This window comes from Microcaecilia unicolor, chromosome 1, assembly GCF_901765095.1.
Source record: "Microcaecilia unicolor chromosome 1, aMicUni1.1, whole genome shotgun sequence".
NCBI classification, from domain to species: domain Eukaryota; kingdom Metazoa; phylum Chordata; class Amphibia; order Gymnophiona; family Siphonopidae; genus Microcaecilia; species Microcaecilia unicolor.
The window spans coordinates 424881848-424907611 of NC_044031.1; the positions used below are offsets into that span (position 1 = coordinate 424881848).

A 25764-nucleotide genomic window follows, 5' to 3' on the forward strand; every position below is an offset into this window, starting at 1 on the left:
ACATGCATTACAAAAGTTGAATTACAGTGAGTGAGATTGAAGATTACAAAGCAAGAGAACCATGTTATGATTAGTGCAGTTTTATCGTCAAAAACTTGGCTTCATGAGAAAAGCTTTGGGTTACGTTCTACTGAAATTTTTTGGTGTATATAATGCTGCTGAGTTCTATCCAGTCATAGGTTTTTTTTTTTTGGTTTGATGTATGATTTTTTGGCTATTGTATTAGAATATCATTTTCCTTTTTTATTGTAAACCCCTTTAAATTAATAAATAAAATAGGTTGTAGTGTATTCCAAACTTGATATGCCGCTGTTGCAACAGGGTTGGTCACAGTGGTGTACAATAAAAAGGCAATAAAATATCAACATAAAAGAAAAGAAAAAGAACGCCATCAGTGAATAGGACAGGAAACAAGCACATTTGAGGGAAGGGATTGTTGAGGAGTCTGAGTCCATGAACGCAGGATGGTGATTTCAAAATTAAGTGCTATTGAGGTAAAATCCAAAAGCTAAATAATAAAAATGAGTTTTTAGGAGGGATTTAAATTTAGCAAAAGAAGGTTCAGATTTGATGATGAGGGGAAGGTCATTCTAGGTGGAGGATTGGGTGGACTCGTAATGAGCCAAACGGGGTGAAGACAAGACGGCATCTTAAGGGTACAATTAGTGGTATAGGGAACAGTCAGGAAGCACAGTTGTGGAGGGCTTTATGGGTCGAGTAGAGAATTTTGAAATGGGGCTGATAGAGAATAGGGAGCCAATGCAGTGAAGCCATGAGTGGATAAACATGATGGAATTTACATGCTTTTAAGTGTTCAAATTAAAAGCTTGAAATAAAAGGCTTCATGAAAAGGGCTAGTGGATGTGTGTCCTATGAGTCTCTAATGCTGGCCACTCCACTGCAAGGGAGGTTTATAGAGAAATGGGTTAGAGGTTGCATTTGTGTGTTGTGTATTTTATTTCATTACTATTGTTAAGTTTTACAATGCTGTGTCCATAATAAAACCACTCTCTATTCGTTAAATTATAAAGCCTCACTGACTTAATTGATTTGCCTGGGGAAAGGGGATAACGATTGGGGGGGGGGGGGGGGGGAGGGAGAAGGTTAGAGGGTGCCCAGTGCCCCCTGCCCTGTTTGCGTTTTTGTGAACACCAATAATTTGTTTTGTTGTAGTCTGAACAGCAACAGTTTTGTCTGGTCCCTTTGAAAACTGACTTATCTTTTTGTTTCTTCCTGAACCAAGAAACTTGTCATTTCTGTGAGAAAGTGTATCATTTCCAGTAAGTGAGAGATGATGGCTTGACCTGGGAAAGGAATGACGCAGCTCATGCCATTCTAATGATAACTTCATTGGTAACCAGATTTGATTTAACCTACCTTGACATGTTACAAAGCTGTAAAATAGAGTTCACACCATATATTCACAAATCATTATCTTGGTACTGTTTTGAAACTTGTCTTGTTTCAAAGTGTAACCTATTATGGAACAAAACCTACCTTCCACCCTCCTAGGATCTGTTTCTTTGGCTTTTAAGGTTACTGTCACAGTTATGTGTTGCATAGAATTGGCATCCTGACATAGCGGCATATTTTCAAAGCACTTAGCCTCCCAAAGTTCCATAGAAACCTATGGAACTTAGCCTCCCAAAGTGCTTTGAAAATAAGCCTGAAAATGACCCACAGCCAAAGAGCCCTGATAAAACAGCACAATAATAATTTATTGGCGCTAGTGTTTAACGTTCTACCTCGACACCAGAACCCCAGGTTCTGTCAGGGCAAAATGCAGGCATATGCGAAAAGGAGCCAAGTTCAATAGCAGTGATATGGTTTATCACCAGTGGGCTGAGTTGCAGGTATCAACAACATAAAGGTTCAGGAAACAGCTAAAAGGGAGGGCTTGAGTGGCGCCATGAATAGGGTTGACTTAGTGGGGACCTTCTGAAGGAAGCTGATGCCTCTCAGCTAGTAATATGTGCCAGGCCTTGGGGTTGTAGCCCTAGTTAATGCCATGGTTCTGAGAGGCCTCTGCTGCTCCTATTGGTTTCAGTGTGCTGGGTGTAGCTGGAAGTGAGACAAGGTACTGTGTACTGAAACAGAGGTAACTGAATTGGCCCAGTTGGGGGGGCTGTGGCCCTCCCTTATGTGTGCTGCAAAGTGGAGTTTTATGAGTGAAGAGGCTAGCTGGAATCAGAGTCAAGGGCAGCATGGGAGACAGAACAGGTCCTTGGCACTGGCAGAGTTGGGCACTAGAGACCATGCTGAATGTCGGCACCTACAGAATTGGGTGCTGGATGCCATGATGAACTTTTGCACCAGCACAGTCAGGTGCTGGAGGCTATTATCTGTGTCAGAGGAGAGAGTGCAGCATTGCAACTTCTGGTACAGTGCACATCATATGCACCAGTGTACCTGAGGCATCATACAAGGGACAAATCAGACTATCTTCTTTTGCTGCCATTACTAAGATACTGCAACTTGGTCTAGGATAGAGCCAGGACACGGGCACTAAGATGGGCACTACTGCAAGGAGCCCAGTGGTCTGTGGCAGTGTACCGGCACAACAGGCACTGAGGCAGCCAAGTGGACAGTAATCCAAGTTGGAGATATCTTGGTCTATTTTCAGAAGTAAAGTAGTTCACGCCCCCATCGCTGTTGCCAGACCAGCTGAATGAAAACGGGAGAACCCAGAATGTTGGGCATGGTGGGGCACAATTTCCCTCTCTAGGATTCCTCTGTGGCTTTTATACTTCATCACTTGAAAGTTGAAATTCAGGTGGGATCTGAGAGACCGAGATCTCTTTAGGAGTCCAGAAAGAATTTAGTGAAGAAAATAAAATAAAATGATATAAAAATAAAATAATAAATGGAGAGCAGGGAGACCCATTCTCTTGGGCCTTTTTGTTGGGACCATTTTGTCAGGGCTCATTTGTTGTGGGCCATTTTAACGGGTCAACTTTGAAAATTGCATATACACATACAGATATGAAGACAAGAACAAAACCATTTGTTTCTGTTTAAATTTATGGAGTTTTAAAGTTACAGCATACATCACACAAACTACAAAAGTACAGTTTCCTATAATAAAGGTATTAACAAGATTCATTGTCCACTTGTAATCATCTGGTGCCCATTGTTCCTTCCCTACTCTTTTACTCACTGGCCCTTTGTCAGTGTTAAAACTAGAAGAAAAATGTTGGGAGTAAACGAAAAGGAAAAGAAAAAGAGCATCAGTGATACTTTGGGATACAGCTGAGGGACACAGAAAAAGAGAAACATTGAAAAGGAAGATTTGAAGGCTGAATAAGATCTAGGAAAGCACAGCAGGAGGTGGAGAAGCACTTTAATCAGGCTTATATGTGTAGATTCTACACGGGGAGAAGGTAGTAGACACAAGAAAGGTATACACATGTAAGAAAGAGAGAAGTACCATGGGAGAGCACAGGTGTGAGGGAGGGAGAATGTTTTGTGTGTAAAGCAGTGGGTATTGAGTGATACATATGGGAGAAGTAAAGAAAGCTGGGGAAATTTACAGAAAAGACTAGTGGTCAAAACATAGATGATTAGGAATATCAATCTAAACAAGAGGAACAGGAGCAAGCTTAAAAAAAAGCAAAACAGGAAAAGATTGTTGGCAGTAACAAGTGAAAAGAGAGGAAGCTATTCCTAGGGAAGTATGGGCCTAGCATATTTAAGGACATGTTGACAGATGGGGAGAGGTGTTTTCATATATAATTCTGTTCACATAATTCTCATTTATGTCTTTACAACGCAAAGGGGTATCAACTATAGTTCTTGAAGTATGAGTTTTGCTACACTTGTTACAAGGCCAAGAATTAAATATTTGTTTTGAAATTTTTTTCTTTAAATGGTTATGAGGAAACAGTTTAGCAATAGACACACAATGAGAAAAATGCTGCATGAAACTAGAATTCTGTATTTTTGAAAACTCGCAAAGGATGTGATTACTCAAAAGGTTAGCTAAATTATTTTATGGGCCTGCTTGGTAGCTCATTAGTAAGTTCTGGTATGTGTTGGATGTGGTTTCTGTACATTGGGATGACCTGGTATGCTATGGTAGCAACATTTATAGATCACTGGGGAAAAGGATTCTCAGCTATCCCTTATCTAGCGGCTAGGCTATAAGGGATTATGATAGCAGGTTTCGGAAAGCGTAATCTGGTGTACAACCTCCAGTTGAGGGCTATCAAGGCAATGACAGATCTAAGCAAATTGGAAGGAGGATATGAAATAGGGAAAATCCTCTGGGTGGTGTCAGTGAAGGCTCATGGCACAGTAGCTCAATAGAATCTGGTTCTGATTGAACTAGAAGCCTATAGGTAACAAGAAAATTGCTTAAAGTTCATAAGTAACAATGATTTACAGTAAAATTCTTTTATGATGGTATGTTTCTTTGCATGTATAACATCAATTAAGAATGTTCCAGGGAGTGCCATAGTCATTTCTCTGTGGAAAATCCCCAGTTACTGCAGATATATGCAAAGAATTAACATAATTAAAATTTTCATAACATTCCCAAAAGTTCTCTCTTTTCTATAGTACCTAGTTATGTTTGTTTGAGTTGCTTTTCACATTAGGCTGATTTCTTCTTGTCATTGTGATAGCACAAATCTGTAAGCAGGTAATAGGATCAAAAAGAAACATAAATTAGTATTTACGAGATGCTTATAGGCTCCTTATTGCAGTGTATGTTTTCAAAGTAAGGGCCTGGTTTCATTATGCTTTTTTCCTCTCACAGAAACAGGAAGGAGAAAAGCTTCAGTAAATCAGGCCTGATATCTTTAAATACTAATGGTCTCTGTTAATAATTTTTTTTTTCTTTTTAAAGGTAAAGTGCAACTTAAGAGTTCAGACATACAAGTTGGGGACCTCATCATAGTGGAAAAGGTTGATGTTTTTTAAATATATTTTAGATACTAAATATTAGCTTTTGTTCAAATTCATTAGCCATGTTACATAGCCCTTGCAAGCTTAGGTCCTCTTTTACTAAACCATGCTAGCGAGTCCCAGCACGGTAAATGTGCCACAGCCCATTCAATTTGAATGGGCTGCATCACATTTGCTGCGTGGGAATCGCTAGCGTGGTTAAGAGGCCCTTGACCTGTGGAAGTTATACATTTTTAAAGATATTTTCTTTGTTGTAAGTCTTTATTAGATGAAATGTGATTTAGTTTGAATGCACTTGATGCTTATTACTGTATGTAATTTACTTGATAATTTCTTTTGGTACTGCTTGCTAAGATGAGCTGCCTTTCTTTTGGAATTTGATCAATAAACTGCTCAGTTATTTTAGTCTTGGATTTTATAGTGGAGGATTTATATAAGCTCCAAGACTGAACATTTTTGTTACCTTGATTTTATTCTTTATTTGGATTTCCAGTATTTCTGTGCATCTTAGTTATGTGTTTATAAAAGAAAACAAATCTATGCATAGTAGGACTATATAGCACGTTCCAATTGTAGTTTAATTTTAGATTCTTAAATAGTGAGACATGACTTTGAAAGGACAGGTGTAACCCTTCTCAGTATCCCATTATGATTAAGCTCTCTGTGGGTTAGCAATTATTCTTACTTCTGCTTGAAGACATCTATTGTCCATATGTTTGAGGAATGACAAGTTGAAAAAGTAAAAACATTGGGGTTAATAATTTTAACATAATCTGTATATTCAATGCCACTATCTGAATTGGTAAAGGCGCTGAATATATGGATGATGCAGTGACTGTGCTGGTCTTATTCATTTAGTTTAGACCTGCCTTAGCAGGCCTAAACTAAATATATAAACTATTCAGTGGCTAAATAGATAATTTTCCAGTCTCCTTTTCTCCTTTCCCATTCTGGTCCACAAATATATGGATAATATCTGTCCATTTAGTATTTTAAATAGACCAATATCATCTCTCTAATTTTTGAAAACACAGGACAATTATGGATACACTGGCCACCAATTTCACAATTGCCTTTGAATGTTTGCCCCCAGTTGTACGTAGAATGACTTTTAAATTTAGAGAAACCCTTCTGTTTTTGTCAATAGTAACAATGTAATGGTTTATGTGAAGACAAGCAAAGAAATGAGGAGTGAGGTGCAAATGACAAACCCAAGTGGGTAAAACAGTAACACACTTTATAAACGTCACTCCTTGTTTCCTTGCAGTGCTACCCCTGTGAGGTCCTGTTTGCTTCTCCTTTGCTGTTCCTTATGTGAAGATAAATAATTTCCCCATATTTGCCATGTCACACACACAGTTTATGAATTCAAACACATCATCTAAAGAATGAGCAAAATCAATTACTTTGTTTTTAGAACTTTAAACATGGCTGTAAAATTGAAATGCAGTGATGATTAGATGATGCAGAAATCAGTTGGCACACAGTAATTGTCATCAGATTATTGACTTGGAGAAAGCACTTGCAAGAAAAACAAGAATATCTGTATTAGAACTTTGTCATCTATTATAGAAGCAATTAAATGAAATGAAAATAAAAAGATTATATATAATATGTATTATTGTTAAGGCCAAATTACTGTGCTGTAGCACTCAGTGAATTATTCTTCCACCATGGGTAGGGTAATAGAGGAAATAGGAGTTCCACAAACACTGTTACTCATACACACTAGCATAAGTAAATAAACCTTTCTTTATTTCACAGGTCTAATAATGATAATACCCAATTCTGTGTCACATGTGAGCTAATGTATGTCTTGCAAAATGGCAAATTTATTTCACAGCAAACATAATATCAGTATGTCTCACATTTTAACACATAATGGAAATACCTTCTATTTTCCCAATAAATATGTCTCTTTCCCTCCTCTCTCTGCATGGAAGCCTTTTACCATGGCCCAGAGTAAGATAATCTCTGCTGTGTCTCTTAGCTGGGGTCTTTCACTCATGGTACATCCTTCTGGTCCCTCTAGTGGAAGCTGAGATTTCCTCCTTCAGTTGGTGTCCAGGATAGTCCTTATTCTCCGAGGACAAGCAGGCTGCTTGTTCTCACTGATGGGTTGACGTCCTCGGCAGCCCCCTCCATCGGAAAGTTTACTAGCAAAGGCCTTTGCTAGTCCTCGCGCGCCCATGTGCACCGCGCATGCGCGGCCGTCTTCCCGCCCGAAACCGGCTCGAGCCGGCCAGTCTTCTTTCGTCCGCGCTCGGTACGGTCGTGTTACGCCGTTCGTGCCCCAGAGAGTCGACCTCGCGCGTCCTTTTCGACGTGTTTTTTTGCTGTTTTTTCCTTGAAAAAGTTCGGGAAGCGCTCCGGTAGTGTTCCGGAAGACCCTTTCGGGTTTTCTGCCCTTCCCGTATTTCTCAGTTTTTGCCCCGTAAGTTTTCTTTCGTTGTCGGGGTAGGCCTCTTTTGGCCTCGGTCGAGATTTTTCTCCCTCTAAATTTTGGTGCTTCAATTTTCGCCATTTCGGCTTTTGATTTCGCCGGCGTGATTTTTCCGCCCATGACATCGAAGCCTTCCAGCGGCTTCAAGAAGTGCACCCAGTGCGCCCGGGTAATCTCGCTCACTGATAGGCACTCTGCGTGTCTTCAGTGTCTAGGGGCCCAGCACCGCCCTCAGAACTGCAGTCTGTGTTCCCTGTTACAAAGGCGGACTCAGGTAGCGAGATTAGCCCAGTGGAACGTTTTGTTCTCGGGCTCTTCGTCGGCATCGGCACCGGAGGCATCGAGTGCATCGACGTCGTCAGCGTCCGGACCATCTTCCTTGGCTGCCGCTCCATCGACTGCATCGAGGCATCGGACCTCTGCATCGGCGCCGAGGCATCGGGCGACTGCATCGACGTCGGTGGTACCGAGACTTCGTCTGCTGATGTCGTCGGACGGAGGTGCATCGTCAGGAGTGCAGGTGAGGGCTGTCCATTCCCCTGCTGGTGGCGGTGAGCCTTCGGGTGGGTCTCCTCCTACCCTGAGGGCTCCTGCGGTACAGCCCCCCCGGGATCGACCCTCTTCGGTCTCGGCCCCGAGGAAGCGACGGATGGATTCTACGTCCTCCTCGTCGGTGCCGGGGAGCTCCGGTGACATGCTTCGGAAGAAGTCGAAGAAGCATCGACACCGGTCTCCTCCCCATGTCGGCACCGAGAGCTCTGGGTCGCCGAGGGATTCGGCACCCAGCAGGCATCGGCACCGAGAGGACCGCTCACCCTCTGTTCAGGAGGTGTCGATGCGCTCCACTCTGGACAGCCCGGAACAGCCTCCTCGCCCGGAACAGGTTCTGACGTCGACGCCTGCATCGACCTCTCAGCCTTTCTCTGCAGCCGCTCTAAACGAGAGCCTCCGGGCCGTTCTCCCAGAGATTCTGGGAGAGCTGTTGCGCCCTACCCCTCCGGTACCGGCGGTGCTTGCGCCTCCGGTACCGTCGAGCGTGGCGCCGGCTGGCCCATCGCCCAGGTTGAGGTCCCCGACGTCGGTACCGCGTGCGGTGCCGACAGCGGCCACCTCCCAGGAAGGCTCCCCGACTACGTCGGCGGAGGGAGCTTCGCCGATGCGGGCGAGGGAGTCTACCTCTCGACGCCCCCACCGTGGACGGGGTTCCACCGAGTCGAGTAGGGCGAGGTTGCAGACGCAGGTTCGTGAACTTGTGTCTGACACCGAGGGTGAGGTCTCGTGGGAGGAAGAGGAGGACCCCAGATATTTCTCTGACGAGGAGTCTGAGGGTCTTCCTTCTGATCCCACTCCCTCTCCTGAGAGACAGCTTTCTCCTCCCGAGAGCCTGTCTTTTGCTTCCTTTGTCCGGGAGATGTCTACGGCCATCCCCTTCCCGGTGGTTGTGGAGGACGAGCCCAGGGCTGAAATGTTTGAGCTCCTGGACTATCCTTCTCCACCTAAGGAAGCGTCCACTGTTCCCTTGCACCATGTCCTGAAAAAGACATTGCTTGCGAACTGGACCAAGCCACTAAGTAATCCCCACATTCCCAAGAAGATTGAGTCCCAGTACCGGATCCATGGGGACCCAGAGCTGATGCGCACTCAGTTGCCTCATGACTCTGGAGTTGTGGATCTGGCCCTAAAGAAGGCTAAGAGTTCTAGGGAGCATGCTTCGGCGCCCCCGGGCAAAGACCCTAGAACCTTAGACTCCTTTGGGAGGAAGGCCTACCATTCTTCTATGCTCGTGGCCAAGATCCAGTCTTACCAGCTCTACACGAGCATACACATGCGGAACAATGTGCGGCAGTTGGCGGGCTTGGTTGATGCTCTTCCCCCTGAGCAAGCCAAGCCTTTTCAGGAGGTGGTCAGGCAGCTGAAGGCGTGCAGAAAATTCCTGGCCAGAGGAGTTTGACACTTTTGATGTTGCGTCCAGGGCCGCTGCTCAAGGTGTGGTGATGCGCAGGCTCTCATGGCTGCGTGCCGCCGACCTGGAGAATAGACTCCAGCAGCGGATTGCGGACTCGCCTTGCCGTGCGGACAACATTTTTGGAGAAAAAGTCGAGCAGGTGGTAGAGTCTCTCCACCAGCGGGACACCGCATTCGACAAGTTCTCCCGCCGGCAGCCTTCAGCCTCTACCTCTACAGGTAGACGATTTTTCGGGGGAAGGAAGAGTGGTCCCTATGCTTCTGGTAAGCGTAGGTACAATCCTCCTTCCCGACAGCCTGCGGCCCAGGCTAAGCCCCAGCGCGCTCGCTCTCGTCAGCAGCGTGTGCCTCAGCAAGGCCCCGCGGCTCCCCAGCAAAAGCAAGGGGCGAGCTTTTGACTGGCTCCAGCAGAGCATAGCCGACATCCAAGTGTCAGTGCCGGGCGACCTGCCGGTCGGGGGGAGGTTGAAAGCTTTTCACCAAAGGTGGCCTCTCATAACCTCCGATCAGTGGGTTCTCCAAATAGTCCGGCAGGGATACACCCTCAATTTGGCCTCAAAACCTCCAAATTGTCCACCGGGAGCTCAGTCTTACAGCTTCCAGCACAAGCAGGTACTTGCAGAGGAACTCTCCGCCCTTCTCAGCGCCAATGCGGTCGAGCCCGTGCCATCTGGGCAAGAAGGGCTGGGATTCTATTCCAGGTACTTCCTTGTGGAAAAGAAAACAGGGGGGATGCGTCCCATCCTAGACCTAAGGGCCCTGAACAAATATCTTGTAAAAGAAAAGTTCAGGATGCATTCCCTGGGCACCCTTCTCCCCATGATTCAGCAAAACGATTGGCTATGCTCTCTGGACTTGAAGGATGCCTACACACACATCCCGATACTGCCAGCTCACAGACAGTATCTGCGATTTCAGTTGGGCACACGCCACTTCCAGTACTGTGTGCTACCCTTTGGGCTCGCCTCTGCACCCAGGGTGTTCACAAAGTGCCTAGCTGTGGTAGCAGCGGCACTTCGCAGGCTGGGGGTGCACGTGTTCCCATATCTCGACGATTGGCTGGTGAAGAACACATCCGAGGCAGGAGCCCTGCAGTCCATGCAGATGACTATTCGCCTCCTGGAGCTACTGGGGTTTGTGATAAATTATCCAAAGTCCCATCTTCTCCCAGTGCAGAAACTCGAATTCATAGGAGCCCTGCTGGATTCTCGGACAGCTCGCGCCTATCTTCCAGAGGCGAGAGCCAACAACTTGTTGTCCCTCGTCTCGCGGGTGCGTGCGTCCCAGCAGATCACAGCTCGGCAGATGTTGAGATTGCTGGGCCACATGGCCTCCACAGTTCATGTGACTCCCATGGCCCGCCTCCACATGAGATCTGCTCAATGGACCCTAGCCTCCCAGTGGTATCAGGCCGCTGGGGGTCTAGAGGACGTGATCCACCTGTCCACGAGTTTTCTCAAATCCCTTTATTGGTGGACGATTTGCTCCAATTTGACTCTGGGACGTCCCTTCCAAATTCCTCAGCCACAAAAAGTGCTGACCACGGATGCGTCTCTCCTGGGATGGGGAGCTCATGTCGATGGGCTTCACACCCAAGGAAGTTGGTCCCTCCAAGAATGCGATCTACAGATCAATCTTCTGGAGTTGCGAGCGATCTGGAACGCTCTGAAGGCTTTCAGAGATCGGCTGTCCCACCAAATTATCCAAATTCAGACAGACAACCAGGTTGCTATGTACTATGTCAACAAGCAGGGGGGCACCGGATCTCGCCCCCTGTGTCAGGAAGCCGTCAGCATGTGGCTCTGGGCCCGCCGTCTCGGCATGGTGCTCCAAGCCACATATCTGGCAGGCGTAAACAACAGTCTGGCCGACAGACTGAGCCGGATTATGCAACCTCACGAGTGGTCGCTCAACTCCAGAGTGGTGCGCCAGATCTTCCAAGCGTGGGGCACCCCCTTGGTGGATCTCTTCGCATCTCGAGTGAACCACAAAGTCCCTCAGTTCTGTTCCAGGCTTCAGGCCCCCGGCAGACTAGCATCGGATGCCTTCCTCCTGGATTGGGGGGAGGGCCTGCTGTATGCTTATCCTCCCATCCCTCTGGTGGGGAGGACTTTGTTGAAACTCAAGCAAGACCGAGGCACCATGATTCTGATTGCTCCTTTTTGGCCGCCTCAGATCTGGTTCCCCCTTCTTCTGGAGTTATCCTCCGAAGAACCGTGGAGATTGGAGTGTTTTCCGACCCTCATCACACAGGACGAGGGGGCGCTTCTGCATCCCAACCTCCAGTCTCTGGCTCTCACGGCCTGGATGTTGAGGGCGTAGACTTTGCCTCTTTGGGTCTGTCAGAGGGTGTCTCCCGCATCTTGCTTGCTTCCAGGAAAGACTCCACTAAGAGGAGTTACTTCTTTTTATGGAGGAGGTTTGCCGTCTGGTGTGACAGCAAGGCCCTAGATCCTCGCTCTTGTCCTACACAGACCCTGCTTGAATACCTTCTGCACTTGTCTGAGTCTGGTCTCAAGACCAACTCTGTAAGGGTTCACCTTAGTGCAATCAGTGCATACCATTACCGTGTGGAAGGTAAGCCGATCTCAGGACAGCCTTTAGTTGTTCGCTTCATGAGAGGTTTGCTTTTGTCAAAGCCCCCTGTCAAGCCTCCTACAGTGTCATGGGATCTCAATGTCGTTCTCACCCAGCTGATGAAACCTCCTTTTGAGCCACTGAATTCCTGCCATCTGAAGTACTTGACCTGGAAGGTCATTTTCTTGGTGGCAGTTACTTCAGCTCATAGAGTCAGTGAGCTTCAGGCCCTGGTAGCCCAGGCCCCGTACACCAAATTTCATCATAACAGAGTAGTCCTCCGCACTCACCCTAAGTTCCTGCCAAAGGTTGTGTCGGAGTTCCATCTGAACCAGTCAATTGTCTTGCCAACATTTTTTCCCCGTCCTCATTCCTGCCCTGCTGAACGTCAGCTGCACACATTGGACTGCAAGAGAGCATTGGCCTTCTACCTGGAGCGGACACAGCCCACCAGACAGTCCGCCCAATTGTTTGTTTCTTTTGACCCCAATAGGAGGGGAGTGGCTGTAGGGAAACGCACCATATCCAATTGGCTAGCAGATTGCATTTCCTTCACTTACGCCCAGGCGGGGCTGGCTCTTGAGGGTCATGTCACGGCTCATAATGTTAGAGCCATGGCTGCGTCGGTAGCCCACTTGAAGTCAGCCTCCATTGAAGAAATTTGCAAAGCTGCGACGTGGTCATCTGTCCACACATTCACATCTCATTACTGCCTGCAGCAGGACACCCGACGCGACAGTCGGTTCGGGCAGTCAGTTCTTCAGAACCTGTTTGGGCTTTAGGATCCAACTCCACCCCCCGAGGGCCCTGTTGTTCTGTTCCAGGCTGCACTCTCAGTTAGTTGGTAAATTTTTTAGGTCAATCTCTTTAATGTCCTCGCCGTTGCGAGGCCCAATTGACCATGGTTGTTGTTTTGAGTGAGCCTGGGGGCTAGGGATACCCCATCAGTGAGAACAAGCAGCCTGCTTGTCCTCGGAGAAAGCGAATGCTACATACCTGTAGAAGGTATTCTCCGAGGACAGCAGGCTGATTGTTCTCACAAACCCGCCCGCCTCCCCTTTGGAGTTGAGTCTTCCCTTGAAGTGTATTGTCTTGCTACATACTGGACTGGCCGGCTCGAGCCGGTTTCGGGCGGGAAGACGGCCGCGCATGCGCGGTGCGCATGGGCGCGCGAGGACTAGCAAAGGCCTTTGCTAGTAAACTTTCCGATGGAGGGGGCTGCCGAGGACGTGAACCCATCAGTGAGAACAATCAGCCTGCTGTCCTCGGAGAATACCTTCTACAGGTATGTAGCATTCGCTTTACATAGGGTTTATGTCCATAGGTAGTAATGTCTTTTTCCTTGTCATCAGCAGCAGATGAATCCATTAACTGATGGGTTGTATCCACCTACCAGCAGGTGGAGATAGAGAACACTGAAAAACCACAGTGACCCTTGGACGGCTAGCCCCAACTGCCTTCAGTATTTCTCTATCTCCCAGCAGGTGTGGACATAGCTTGATGAGCTTCTGGATTTCAGACTGCCTGGGGTGGCTCCTGTGCTTTGCCAGTTGAGCAGGGGTGTTGTGGCTGGTGGTGCCCACTTTAAAGGCATACAGGTTCACCCGTTCCCTGCCTTACCCATTCCCCCCGCCTCCCGGAGTCCCTCTGTTGCTGCCTGCCTCCAACTTTCCTCACAGCGTTAAAAAAAAAAAAAAAAAGAGCGCGCTTTTACTGCGTGGCTTTTCTGAAGCTTTTTCCAGAGATTCTGGTTCTGTGCAGCTTGACCGGAGCTCGTTGACTCGGCCTTCTGAGGTGAGAATGGTGCCCAGCTCCTCCGGGGAGGTCCCACGGACGCCGTTCCGAACGGGGTAAGTTTTGGTGCGAAGCCGCCATTTTATTGCCATATTTCCGTCCAGTCGGGCGATGGCTGCTGAGGGAGTTAAGCGTTGCTCCCGTTGTGGTAAACGCAGATCAGCAGCGGGGCTGTGTAAAACGTGCACCTTACACGCTCACGCTAGTATGAGCGTGGCGAGCAATGTTTCTGTCTGCTCGATGGAGCTGGCAGCGGGCGCCATTTTGGAAGTGCCGCATGTCTCGACCCTCGCGGTTGCAGAGGAGTTTGAGTGCTACCAGAGGAGCTTCTACATCCGTTTCTCCTAATTCGGAGGCAGAGGGTCAGGGTGAATTTTTCTCCCCCAAGTTTGTGCTTTTAATGCATAAGGCTTTCATGCTGAAAAGAGCTCTGCCGTAGATGTCTAACACTGCGTTGCATCCTGGGTTCCTTCCAGGGGTTGAGGCCCCGGGGATGGCTTTAGATGGTATTTCCTCCCCCGAGCGTTGGAAACATGCTAAACATAGATGGCGCATATCCTTCCCCCCCCCGGGGTCAGGCTGTGGGAGTGGGATGGATGATTCAGAGGAGGGTGCCTGTTTGCCACTGGATTTGGATGGTCCCAATGCGGTCCGGATTTTCCACCGTGACGAGCTGCCAGCTCTCATTTCTGATGCCTTGCAGGCCCTCTCGATTGATGATCCTTCTGAAGGCGAGGCCTCCTCTGTTAATCTTAGGATGGCGAGTACTAAGAAGCCTACTCGGGCCTTTCTTGTGCATGACTCCATCCAAGAGCTTATTTCTGCTCAATGGTCTGACCCCGATGGGCCTTTGAAAGTGGTCAGGGCTATGGGTCGGCTTTACCCTCTGAGTAAGGAGCACTTGGCCCCTTTGGGGATGCCTAAAGTGGATGCGTTGGTCATGGCGGTGACAAAAAAGACCACTCTCCCAGTAGAGGGAGGGGTCGCTTTGAAAGACATGCAGGACCGGCGGCTGGAGTCTGCGCTGAAGCGGTCTTTTGAAATTGCGGGCCTTGCCTTGAGGGCGTCTATTTGCAGTTTCTATGCAGCCCGGGCATGTCTTTCCTGGCTACAGCAGGCGGTGGAATAGCCCGCCGATGGTGCGGGCCCCTTTCTGAAGTTGCCCCGCGGATGGAGTCGGCCCCGTCATTTTTGGCTGACGCCCTTTATGATTTGGTCAGAGCTTCAGCTAAACAGATGTCTGTGGCGGTGTCTGCCCGCCGCCTTCTTTGGCTGCGGCATTGGGCGATTGACATGGCTTCTAAGCAAAGGCTGGTAAGGTTACCCTTTTGGGGCCTCCTGTTATTTGGAGAGGAATTGGAGAAGATTATGAAAGACCTGGGGAACTCTAAACCCCAGCGGTTACCTGAGGATAGGCCGAGGCCTTCTTCCAAGGGTTCTGTGTTTCCCTCCTCTTCCAGACCTCGCTTCCGTGAAGCTCGCAGGTATCGCCCGGGGCACTCTGCTGGGTTTTCTCAACGTGCCCGTTTTCAGCAAAGGAACTCCTTTCGCTCGGACAAACGTTCCGCAGGGGCCGATTCAAGGCCAGAAGTTCAGGGGTGTTCTCCACAATGATGGGACGCCGGTCCACTCCTCCATGCCTGCAATAGGAGGACGTCTTTCCCTCTTTCTAGAGGAGTGGACCAAGATTACCTCAGATCAGTGGGTCCTGGACCTGATCAGAGAAGGTTACCGACTGGAATTCGGTGCCCCATTGAGAGACGTGTTTGTGGAGTCCCGATGTGGCACTGCCGTCAAACGGGCGGCGGTAGAGGAGACCTTACAAGTCTGGCTGCACCTCGGAGCTGTGATCCCGGTGCCTCCCGCCAAACGTGGCTGCGGCCGCTATTCCATTAATTTTGTTGTGCCTCGAAAAGGTGGGTCTTTCAGACTGATCCTCGACTTACGAAGAGTCAACGAGGCCCTCAGAGTACGAGATTTTCGCATGGAAACCCTGCACTCCCTCATTGCAGCGGTACAGCCAGGAGAGTTTCTCATGTCTCTGGACCTAAAAGAAACATATTTGCACATTCATATCTGGCCTCCACACCAGCGGTTCCTCCGCTTTGTGGTGTTGGGAAAACATTTCCAGTTTCGGGCCTAGCCACAGCTCCCCGTACCTTTTCCAAGGTAATGGTGGTCGTAGCTGCCTGTCTCAGGTGAGAGGGTATCAGAGTTCACCCTTATCTTGACGACTGGCTCATCAGAGCGGATTTGGCAACCGAATATTTATATACAATACTTTTAGTCAAATGTTTTCAGTTAATCCCATATATTCACTTACATGGCTTTGATCGGATTTCCTCCAATAATTTTTAACAAGCCAAAAAGGGTAGCTGCCTCTAAACTATTGCCCTTTGGGCACTCCTTAAAATAACTATTTTTACTCAATTTTGTCCTTTTCTCACTGTACCTAACATTGTCTTTAGTCAACAAAAGGATTATTCTTGCACACAACATCTAACCGAGTAGACATATTAACACAAAATATATTTCTTACCAAAACAATTAACAACTATAAAATAGAAATATGTACAATACTTACAATTTGACGTCTTCAGGACAACCTGTGACACACTCAAACGCAAATAATGGTCTCCTCTGGACTTTTCAACTGAATTTCCTCAGTCGTTTCTTGTCTGGCTTTCTTCTATCATTCCTTGACCTGCAAGGAGCTTAACCTTTGAAATGGGTCTGGGATCCCCTCCCAAATCACATCAGGGTTACAAATTGTTTAGCCCCCCCCCCCTTCCCAAATCCCTGGGAAGGATAACCAGTGGAAGGCTATACGGGCTAAACCTTCAGGGGGTGCTTCTCCCTGGATTCATTCTTTTATCATGTTACTTTGAAAAGAAGGTCACAGACATAAGTTTAATAATAGAAGGAAAACTTGTTGACTAAACAATCTACACAGATTTTTATCAAGTGGGGAAAGTGATGAGAGAAGAAAATGGAAATTACAGCAGACAAATTCTGGACTGAATTTCTTCCAGACTCATAAGAAGAATTCAAAAGGGCAAAACAATGGATAACAGATTCCTTAAAAGACAACACCTTTCCTAAACAACTAGGCAAGATCATTCACACGCGCAAGCCAAAAACCAGACAGATGATGTAGGAGGTGTTACCAATTACAGACCAGTGACCTCTATACCCCTACATCTTAAGATCCTAGACAGTACAGTTGCCTCACAACTTACTAAATATTTAGAGCAGTTCAACCTATTTCATCAAAATTAGTCAGGCTTTAGGAAAAGCTACAGTATAGAGACACTGCTTGGCGCACTGTTTACGAACTAATAAAATTTATGAGTTATGGACAACAAATGATTATGCAGTTTGATCTCTTCAACGCATTTGACTTAGTGAATCAAGTACTGTTAGAAACCCTAGATTCTTTTGGTATAGGAGGCCAGGTCCTCGAGTAGATAGGACGATTTCTTTGTCATAGATCTTTCAGTGTGAAGATGAATGGAGGGTGCACACTGGAGTACAACTGGGATCCCCTCCCTCTCCATGATATTATTTAACATTCTTATGGCTTTTTCATGGAAAAAGAAGTGGTTTACTGCTTCTCTTATGCTTATGACTTTACATTGCACCCTCCTTTTCAAAAAGATAAGGTTGATGTTTGTTTTGATAGCATGTGGTCTCACCTTGGTGAAAAAATGGGAAATGAACTTACACCTGAAATGAAATTGTGACAAACTCAATACCTGATAGTTATGGCACCCAACATAGATATATCAGGTATAGAACCTCCATGACGTCCCCTTAAAAATATGCAAAACATTGAGAATTTTGGGACTCACGATAGACACACCTGACCCTGGAAAATCACTGTCAAAAGGTAGTCAAAAAGGCATTTAATGCACTTAGAAAGTTGACAAATACATCACCACTTTAGTCCAAAAATATCAGACTACTGATACAATCCCTCATTTTGTCACAAATTCACTATTGCAATATATTATATGTTGGCTGCACCAAATTAATAAGAAAAAGACCGAAATCGGTGCCAAATGTAGCAGCAAAGTGATATTCTCAGAGACCAAATTTGACAGATACCCCATTATATATCTCTTTATGTTGGCTACCGGTATAGGCAAGATGGATTTTCAAACTTTGTACAATGATTTCTCCGAGGACAAGCAGGCTGCTTGTTCTCACGATTGGGTTCATGTCCACGGCAGCCCCCACCAACCGGAAGAAAACTTCGCGGGCGGTCCCGTACGCAGGGCACGCCCACCGCACATGCGCGGCCGTCTTCCCGCTCGTGCGCGACCGTTCCCGCTCAGTTTTTTTCTATTCCGCGCTGGAGAGAGACGTGTTATCTCTTTGTCAGCCCCGGAAACTGGATTGCGGCTTTTTCTTGTTTCGCGTTCGTGTATTTTTTCTTAGAAATCCCCCCCAAAAAGAGTGTCCTCGTCGTTTTTTTGGCCGCGCGGTCGTTTCTTTTCGGGTGTGCTTTTCAATGCCACCATCGACGACTTTGACTTCGCCGACGCGATTTTTCCGTCGATGTCCTAGTTCTGACACATCTAGGTTACCATACATTACATCAACAAGCAGGGAGGAATGGGATCTTCTGTGTTGGGAAATAGGCAGGATGTGAAACTGGGCCATCTCTCACTTTCAGTGAAGGGCATTGTCTTAGCAGACTGAGCTGAGTACTCCAACTGCATGAGTGGTCTTTGGATTGGGAAGTGAGTTGATTAATCTATTTTTTTTTTTCAAGTGGTGCATACCTGCTTGGATCTCTTCACATCTCGGAACAGAAAAGTACCTCTGCTTGTTCTAGAATAGGGTCACTGAGCAAACTAGCCTTGGATGTTTCCCTCCTAGAATTAGGGTGAGGGTATACATACTTTCCAAAGATTCTTCTGAAGCTCATACAGGTTGAGAGAGTCCATTTCTCAAAGCCACTTATTAGTCAAATGCAAGTGTGACTCCCTCTTCTGGACCTTTCCTTAAAACCCATCAAACTATGCTGATCATATAAGGTCAGGGAATATTGTTGGGTCCAAACATCGGGTATCCCCTCTCTTAACAGCCTGGAGTTCATGGGGGTAACTTTAGTGCTCTGACCCTGCTTGATACTCTCTCAGGCATCTTTTTGACGACCTAGGGAGGCTTCATGTGGCGAGAGTTCATGGTTTCAAAAGGAAGAAATTTGCTTTCTGATATGAATGAAATTCCTTAGGTTTCTTTTCCCACAAAAAAACTAATTGAGTAACTTCTACATCTTTCTGAGTTGAATTGGTAAATACATGTCTTCCCATCAGAGTTTCCACTGGATCTTGGAATCTCATGTTATTCTGTCTCAACTTGATGAAAGCTTCTTCTGAGCCACTGGAAGGAATGGCCTGTTTCAACACATAAAGTTAGTGAGATTCATGTTCTCATGATCTACACTATACAACATTTTTCAACAGTAGGGTAGGGTAGCTCTACACACTGATTCAAAGTTCCTTCCTAAGTTAGATTTCCACCTTAATCAGTCACGCATTCTTTCAATATGTTTCTCTCAGCTATATACCTACAAATATACCTTGCGTACCTTGGATTGCAAATGAGCTTTCGCCTTCTACTTGGAGCAGACTAAGGGCCCAATGCACAAAGCTAACTATGCTTACATTGTTTGCTTTAGACCGGTTGGAGCCAGTTTAAAGCAAATGTTGTTTAGTATCTAATGTACAAAGGGGTTCTGTGTGGCTTTAACCGTTTGCTGCAGCTGCTAGTGATAATCCAATGCAAATTTATTACATTGAGCTCATTAGTATTAAAATGAGCGTTTTGTGAGATGCACAGAAAAGAGCATGTACCTTTTTTCCAGCAGGTCTGGAGCTGTCGTGTGAGGGTGATTTCTGGGAGAAGTACTCTGATTCCATTTTTCAATAGCAAGACTTGTTCTAGAGCACAGAAGACTTAGAGGAGCGGAAAAACAAGCAGACAGCCTATTGGCTGGGGAAAGCCCCTATGATGTCAGCTGAGGGGGCTTTCAGCAAGGAGGATATTTTTTTTTTCAATAGCAAATCAGTGTGGGAGAGCAGTGAGCAGCTTAGGGACCAGAAACAAGCAGGTAACCAATCGGCTGGGGAAAGCCCCTGTGATGTCAGCTTGGGGTGTGTGTTGTGAAGCAAGCAAGCAGACAGCCAATTGGCTGGGGGAAATCTCCTATAATGTCAGCTGCAGGGGAGGGCTTTCAGTAAGGAGGAGATACCCAAGCAAAATCAACGGGAACAGCCTGAGGGAAGGCAAGTACGCTGCAGGAGGAAGGTGGAGCCAACATCAGAACACTGCAGAGGAAAGGAGACAAGGGTACAGTGGAGCCAGCAACCACTGTAGGGGAAAAGAGAGAATACAGCAGTGGGACTCCTGGGCATGCGCAAAACATGGACACTTACTGAGAGACTGTTCTGCGCATATGCTAGGTGTTTTTCCTAACGAGCTGCTTGCTGAATTTACGTGAATCTCATTTGCATGCAGTTTTCTTTGAGCATCACTTGCTATTTCAAAATTGGTAACTTCTACCATGGATCTAAACACAGTTTTTAATGGGGATTTTAAGCATCGGCCCCTAAAGCCCTTAGAAAGTTCACCCAGCTTTTTGTTTCTTTTTTCAAATAAACCTGAGACTGCTGTTACTAAGCACGCTTTACCCAGTTGAGTACTGTACTGCATCTCCTATACTGGCCTGACACATGAGGATCATGGCAAGTCATGCTTCAGTAGCCCAGTGTAGATTGGGCTCAGTGGAGATTTTCAGGGCTGAGATACGGACTTGAGTATTCCTGAAATGTTAGTAGATTTGGCTAGTTGATACTCAGAATTTCTTTTGGAATTAGAATCCAACAGGAGTCAATAAAATTTAAAAAAAAAAAAATTTTCCCATTAAAACATTTTTGAGGTGTGCTTGTTGGAGCATGCTTTATGTTGTTTGTTTCCCCTTTTTTATTGAAGGCACCCTGTAGCTAGGGGAGATCATTCTGTGAAGATTTGCTATCTTGCTTGATTTCAGAGAAAAGTAAGTCACTTTCCTATATCAGGTGTTCTCTGTGGACACAAAAATACAAGTCACATATGCACCCACCTTTCCTTGGAGTTGTCTGTTTTTTCTAAAGACAGGGGAGTTCCTGAGTAACAGTGATGGACGGGAAAGTATGCACGTATGCATTGGTACTTGTTTAAAACTTCTGAGTAACCTAATGGTTAGTGCAGTGGTCTGAGAGCCAGGGGAACTGGGTTGGATTCCCACTATTGCTCCTTGTGACCCTCTATTGTTCCAGGTACAAGACTGATTGTGAAGCCCACTATGGGCAGAGAAAATACCTGCATATAATATTTGTAAACTGCTTTGAGTATACCTCAGAAAGGCAGTATAGCAATTAAAATCAATGACCGTTTATCTTTACCCTTACCCTTTAGAATTACCTAAGCAAAAGAGGCTTAGATAATGCCTCCTAAATATGAATACTTATATCCTGCTGTCCATAGCGGACACCTGGTAGAGGTAAGTAACTTGGGGCCTTGTTTGCTAAGCCGCATATCGTTTTTAGCATGCACTAATGCCAGAAAAGCCCTTAGGAATAAATGGGCATCTCTAGCGTTGAGCGTGCACTAAAAACGTTAGCACACCTTAGTAAACAGGGCCCTTGGTTTTCTCTGATCCCTAGAAAAATTTGCTTAGGCTTGTCTGTAAATATTTGCCCCCCCCCAAATAAATTTTATTGAAAGTTTATGTTATGTATTTAGACTTAATGTTAGTGTATCAAATTTCTATTGCAAGTGCTAAATAGTAAACCATCAAACATATAAACGGCAAGTGACCGTACTCACGCAAATGTGCAGTACAGACTTCCTTCTCTGTCCCGCCCTTGCGTCAAGATGTCATTACGTCAGAGGGCGGAACAGAGAGGGAAACGGAGTTGAATTGTCAGACGCTGCCGCTTGGAAAGGAACATCGCGCGAAACAACCTTCACCCTCCCCCCCCCCCCCCCATCCCCGCCGCCGCTCCCTCCCGCCTCCGTTTCGGGCCCCCTGCACTGACCTGACAGCGCCTCTCACCTCCGTGTGGAAGCGCTTTCACACGGAGGTGAGAGGCGCTGTCAGGTCAGTGCAGGGGGCCCGGCACGGAGGGGGGAGGGAGCGGTGGCGATGAGGGTAGCTGGAAATGGGGGGAGTGCAGGGGGGAGAGGCCATGGTTGCTGGACTTGGGGTGAGAGTAGGGCACAGAGGAGGGTTGCTGGGGAGGGGGGAGGCCAAGGGAAAGAGGAGGGTCACTGGATATGGGGGGGGGGATCGGTGGACGGGGTGAGGCCAGGGGAGAGAGGAGGGCTGCAATACTCGCCCATTTTTACGGGCTTAACGGCTAGTTTATATATATAAAGTTAAAAGAACAAATTTCCAAGTGTAGAATACCTAGCATTACATAGTTGTGTGAATATTTATTTATTTCATTTGTATTCCACCTTTACCCAAAGCGGGTAACCAAAAAAAAACATACATAATATCAATAATAACATAAAACATAAGAAACAGCAAAAATCAACAGCAATCAATACATCAAACCAATTAGCTGTAAAACAATTATTTGAATACAGTTCATTCTTCTAGAAAGGCTTTTAAAAAAACAGTGAGTCTTCAAGAATCATTTAAAATGCTGAACATTATCACACAATCTTAAATGCCCAGGCAAACCATTCCATAATAAAGGACCAGCAATCGAAAATGCTTGCATCTTTGTATCCACATAGTGATACATCACTGGAGAAGGCATACAAAGCTGTTTAGAGGTTTCAGATTGTAATGATTGTCCTGGCTTGTATATTTTTAAAACTTTACAAAAATAATCAGAAACAACCCCATATACACACCAATATATAAACACCAGAACCTTAAACATAGCTCTAAACATGACAGGCAGCCAGTGTAATTTTTTTAATACTAGAGTAATTTGTTCTGATGTAGATACTCCAGTAATCAAACATGTTGCTGCATTCTGGACGACGACCTAGCCTGGAACCTAAAAGAAGACATACCCAAACATAAAGAATTACAATAATCAATTTTTATTAGCACTAGGCTCTGCATGGTCTTTCAGAAATCATAAGGCGGCACCATCCCCCTCAATTTACTCAATACTAAAAAGGTGAAAGATATAGAAATAACATGATCTACTTGTTTTTGCATAGTTAAATTACTATCCCAAAAAAACTCTACAGAAAAATGGTTTCATGGTAATCTTTTCTCTCTGATATTCAAAAATCATCGACAGAGTTGAATCAAGAGTTCTACCCACATACATTATATCTGTTTTAGCGACATTCAGTTGTATGTAATTGTCTATTGCTTATGTTTGATTTATTCTTACTGTATACCGCTGTGAGTGAATTCCTTCAAAAAGGCGGTAAATAAATCCTAATAAAAAAATAAATGCATTCAATGACAATTTGTGCTATCACATCCAATTCGCAATCTCATCCAAAAAATAACTTCAGTCTTGGATCACAACAATGTTAAGTGGAAAAAAGAACTGCACATCATATGCATAAATTCTATAAAAAAATGTGTAAATCCTGAAACACTTAAATAAAACTGTTGAAAGAGTAGATCCCCGTGGTACACTTTCCTGCTTATTTTTGAAAGGAGAAAAACGCCCATGTTGGGGAGATGGGCGTCCGTTTCCCGTGGGCGGCCAAATCGGTATAACCGAAAGCCGATTTTGGTCGTCTTCAACTGCACTCCGTCGTGGGAACGAATAAAGTTGACGGGGCGTGCTGAAGGCGGGACTGGGGCGTGGTTATCGGCTGAGCAGAGATGGGCGCGCTCGGCTGATAATGGAAAAAAGAAAGGCGTTTTTAGCGAGAATTTAGGACACTTTTTTGGACCCTTTTTTCTCATGAATAGGTCCCAAAAAGTGCCCTAAATGACCAGATGACCACCGGAGGGAATCGGGAATCACCTCCCCTGACTCCCCCAGTGGTCACTAACCCCCTCCCACCAAAAAAACCCCACTTGCAAAAACCTTATTTCCCAGCCTCTATGCCACCCTCAAATTCCGTACCCACTTCCATGACAGCAGAATGTGTTTGATCCTCTCACAGCCTTTCCCTGGGTCAGATGTGGCTCTCAGGTGCACTGCAGGGTCACATCAGCATTGCATTGTGGTGGGTGTAGGGTATTGGGCTCCGTGATTTCACTAGCTTGTGTTACAGTCTCACGATGTTGGTAGGCTCTTCTCCCATGGTGCTTTTCCCTCTGCTTACTGGGTCAGAGTGTGCCCTGTTTTGTTTCTGGTAGTCCACGAGGTAGTGGCCATTTTTGTAAGTCCGTTTTAGAACCCTTTCGTGTGTTAGCCACGTTACAGAACTTAGTTCTTACCTTGAATGTTGCTGAAAGAGGGCATTGTACACCATTCTGCCAGCTCTGAGCTACTGCTAATCTTAGTACCAGGGAGACTCGTTGCCAGTGAGGCAGAACATCTGATCTGCAGTTAACTGTGAGTAAATGCGGTTATTGAAATAAAGGACATTTTCAGCGAGATTAGTCTTATGGTGTGAACTGCTGTGCCAAGATTATACAGCAGCAACAAGTCCTGTCCCTGGAGCAGTTTTAGTGGGTAATGCAGTGCACTTCAGGCAGGTGGACCCAGGCCCATCCCCCCCACCTGTACCACTTGTGGTAAATGGGAGCCCGCTAACCCCGCCCCCAAACCCACTGTACCCACATGTAGGTGCCCCCCTTCACCATTAAGTGCTATGGTAATGGTGTTGAGTTGTGGGGAGTGGGTTTTGGGGGGGGGATTTGGGGGTCTCAGCACCCAGGGTAAAGGAGCTATGCACCTGGGAGGTAATTTAATGTTTTTTCCTATTTTTTAAAAGTGCCCCCTAGGGTGCCCGGTTGGTGTCCTGGCATGTGAATCCTGGCCCCTCCTACGACCCAAAGCCTTGGATTTGGTCGTTTTTGAGCTGGGATGCTTCGGTTTCGATTATCGCTGAAAAACGAAAACGCCCAGCTCAAACAAACGCCCTAGAGTACTGATAGAACTGAAAAACGAGCTTGCGGAGCTACTGCTAGTGATATGCAACTTATCCTTAAAATCGAGCGTGGTACCGGAAGATTGGAGGGTGGCCAATGTAACGCCCATTTTTAAAAAAGGCTCCAGGGGAGATCCGGGAAATTATAGACCGGTGAGTCTGACGTCGGTGCCTGGGAAAATGGTAGAGGCTATTATTAAAAACAAAATTACAGAGCACATCCGAGAACATGGATTACTGAGACCAAGTCAGCATGGCTTTTGTGTGGGGAAATCTTGCCTGACCAATTTACTTCAATTCTTTGAAGGAGTGAACAAACATGTGGACAAAGGGGAGTCGGTTGATATTGTGTATCTGGATTTTCAAAAGGCGTTTGACAAGGTACCTCATGAAAGGCTACAGAGGAAATTGGAGGGTCATGGGATTGGAGGAAATGTTCTATTGTGGATTAAAAACTGGTTGAAGGATAGGAAACAGAGAGTGGGGTTAAATGGGCAGTATTCACAATGGAGAAGGGTAGTTAGTGGGGTTCCTCAGGGGTCCGTGCTAGGACCGCTGCTTTTTAATATATTTATAAATGATCTAGAGATGGGAGTAACTAGCGAGGTAATTAAATTTGCTGATGACACAAAGTTATTCAAAGTCGTTAAATCACGACAGGATTGTGAAAAATTACAAGAGGACCTTACGAGACTGGGACACTGGGCGGCTAAATGGCAGATGATGTTTAATGTGAGCAAGTGCAAGGTGATGCATGTGGGAAAAAAGAACCCGAATTATAGCTACGTCATGCAAGGTTCCACGTTAGGAGTTACGGACCAAGAAAGGGATCTGGGTGTCGTCGTCGATAACACACTGAAACCTTCTGCTCAGTGTGCTGCTGCGGCTAAGAAAGCGAATAGAATGTTGGGTATTATTAGGAAAGGTATGGAAAACAGGTGTGAGGATGTTATAATGCCGTTGTATCGCTCCATGGTGCGACCGCACCTTGAGTATTGTGT

At 46.1% G+C, this 25764-nt stretch overlaps 1 protein-coding gene across 1 annotated transcript in view; it reads left to right on the top strand.

Annotated features, from left to right (window-relative positions):
- Positions 1–25764, top strand: part of ATP9B (ATPase phospholipid transporting 9B (putative)) — a 706895-nt gene that overhangs the window by 137327 nt on the left and 543804 nt on the right. The window contains 1 exon segment of the mRNA XM_030211876.1: positions 4847–4905. Coding sequence (XP_030067736.1) covers positions 4847–4905 — 59 coding nt within the window.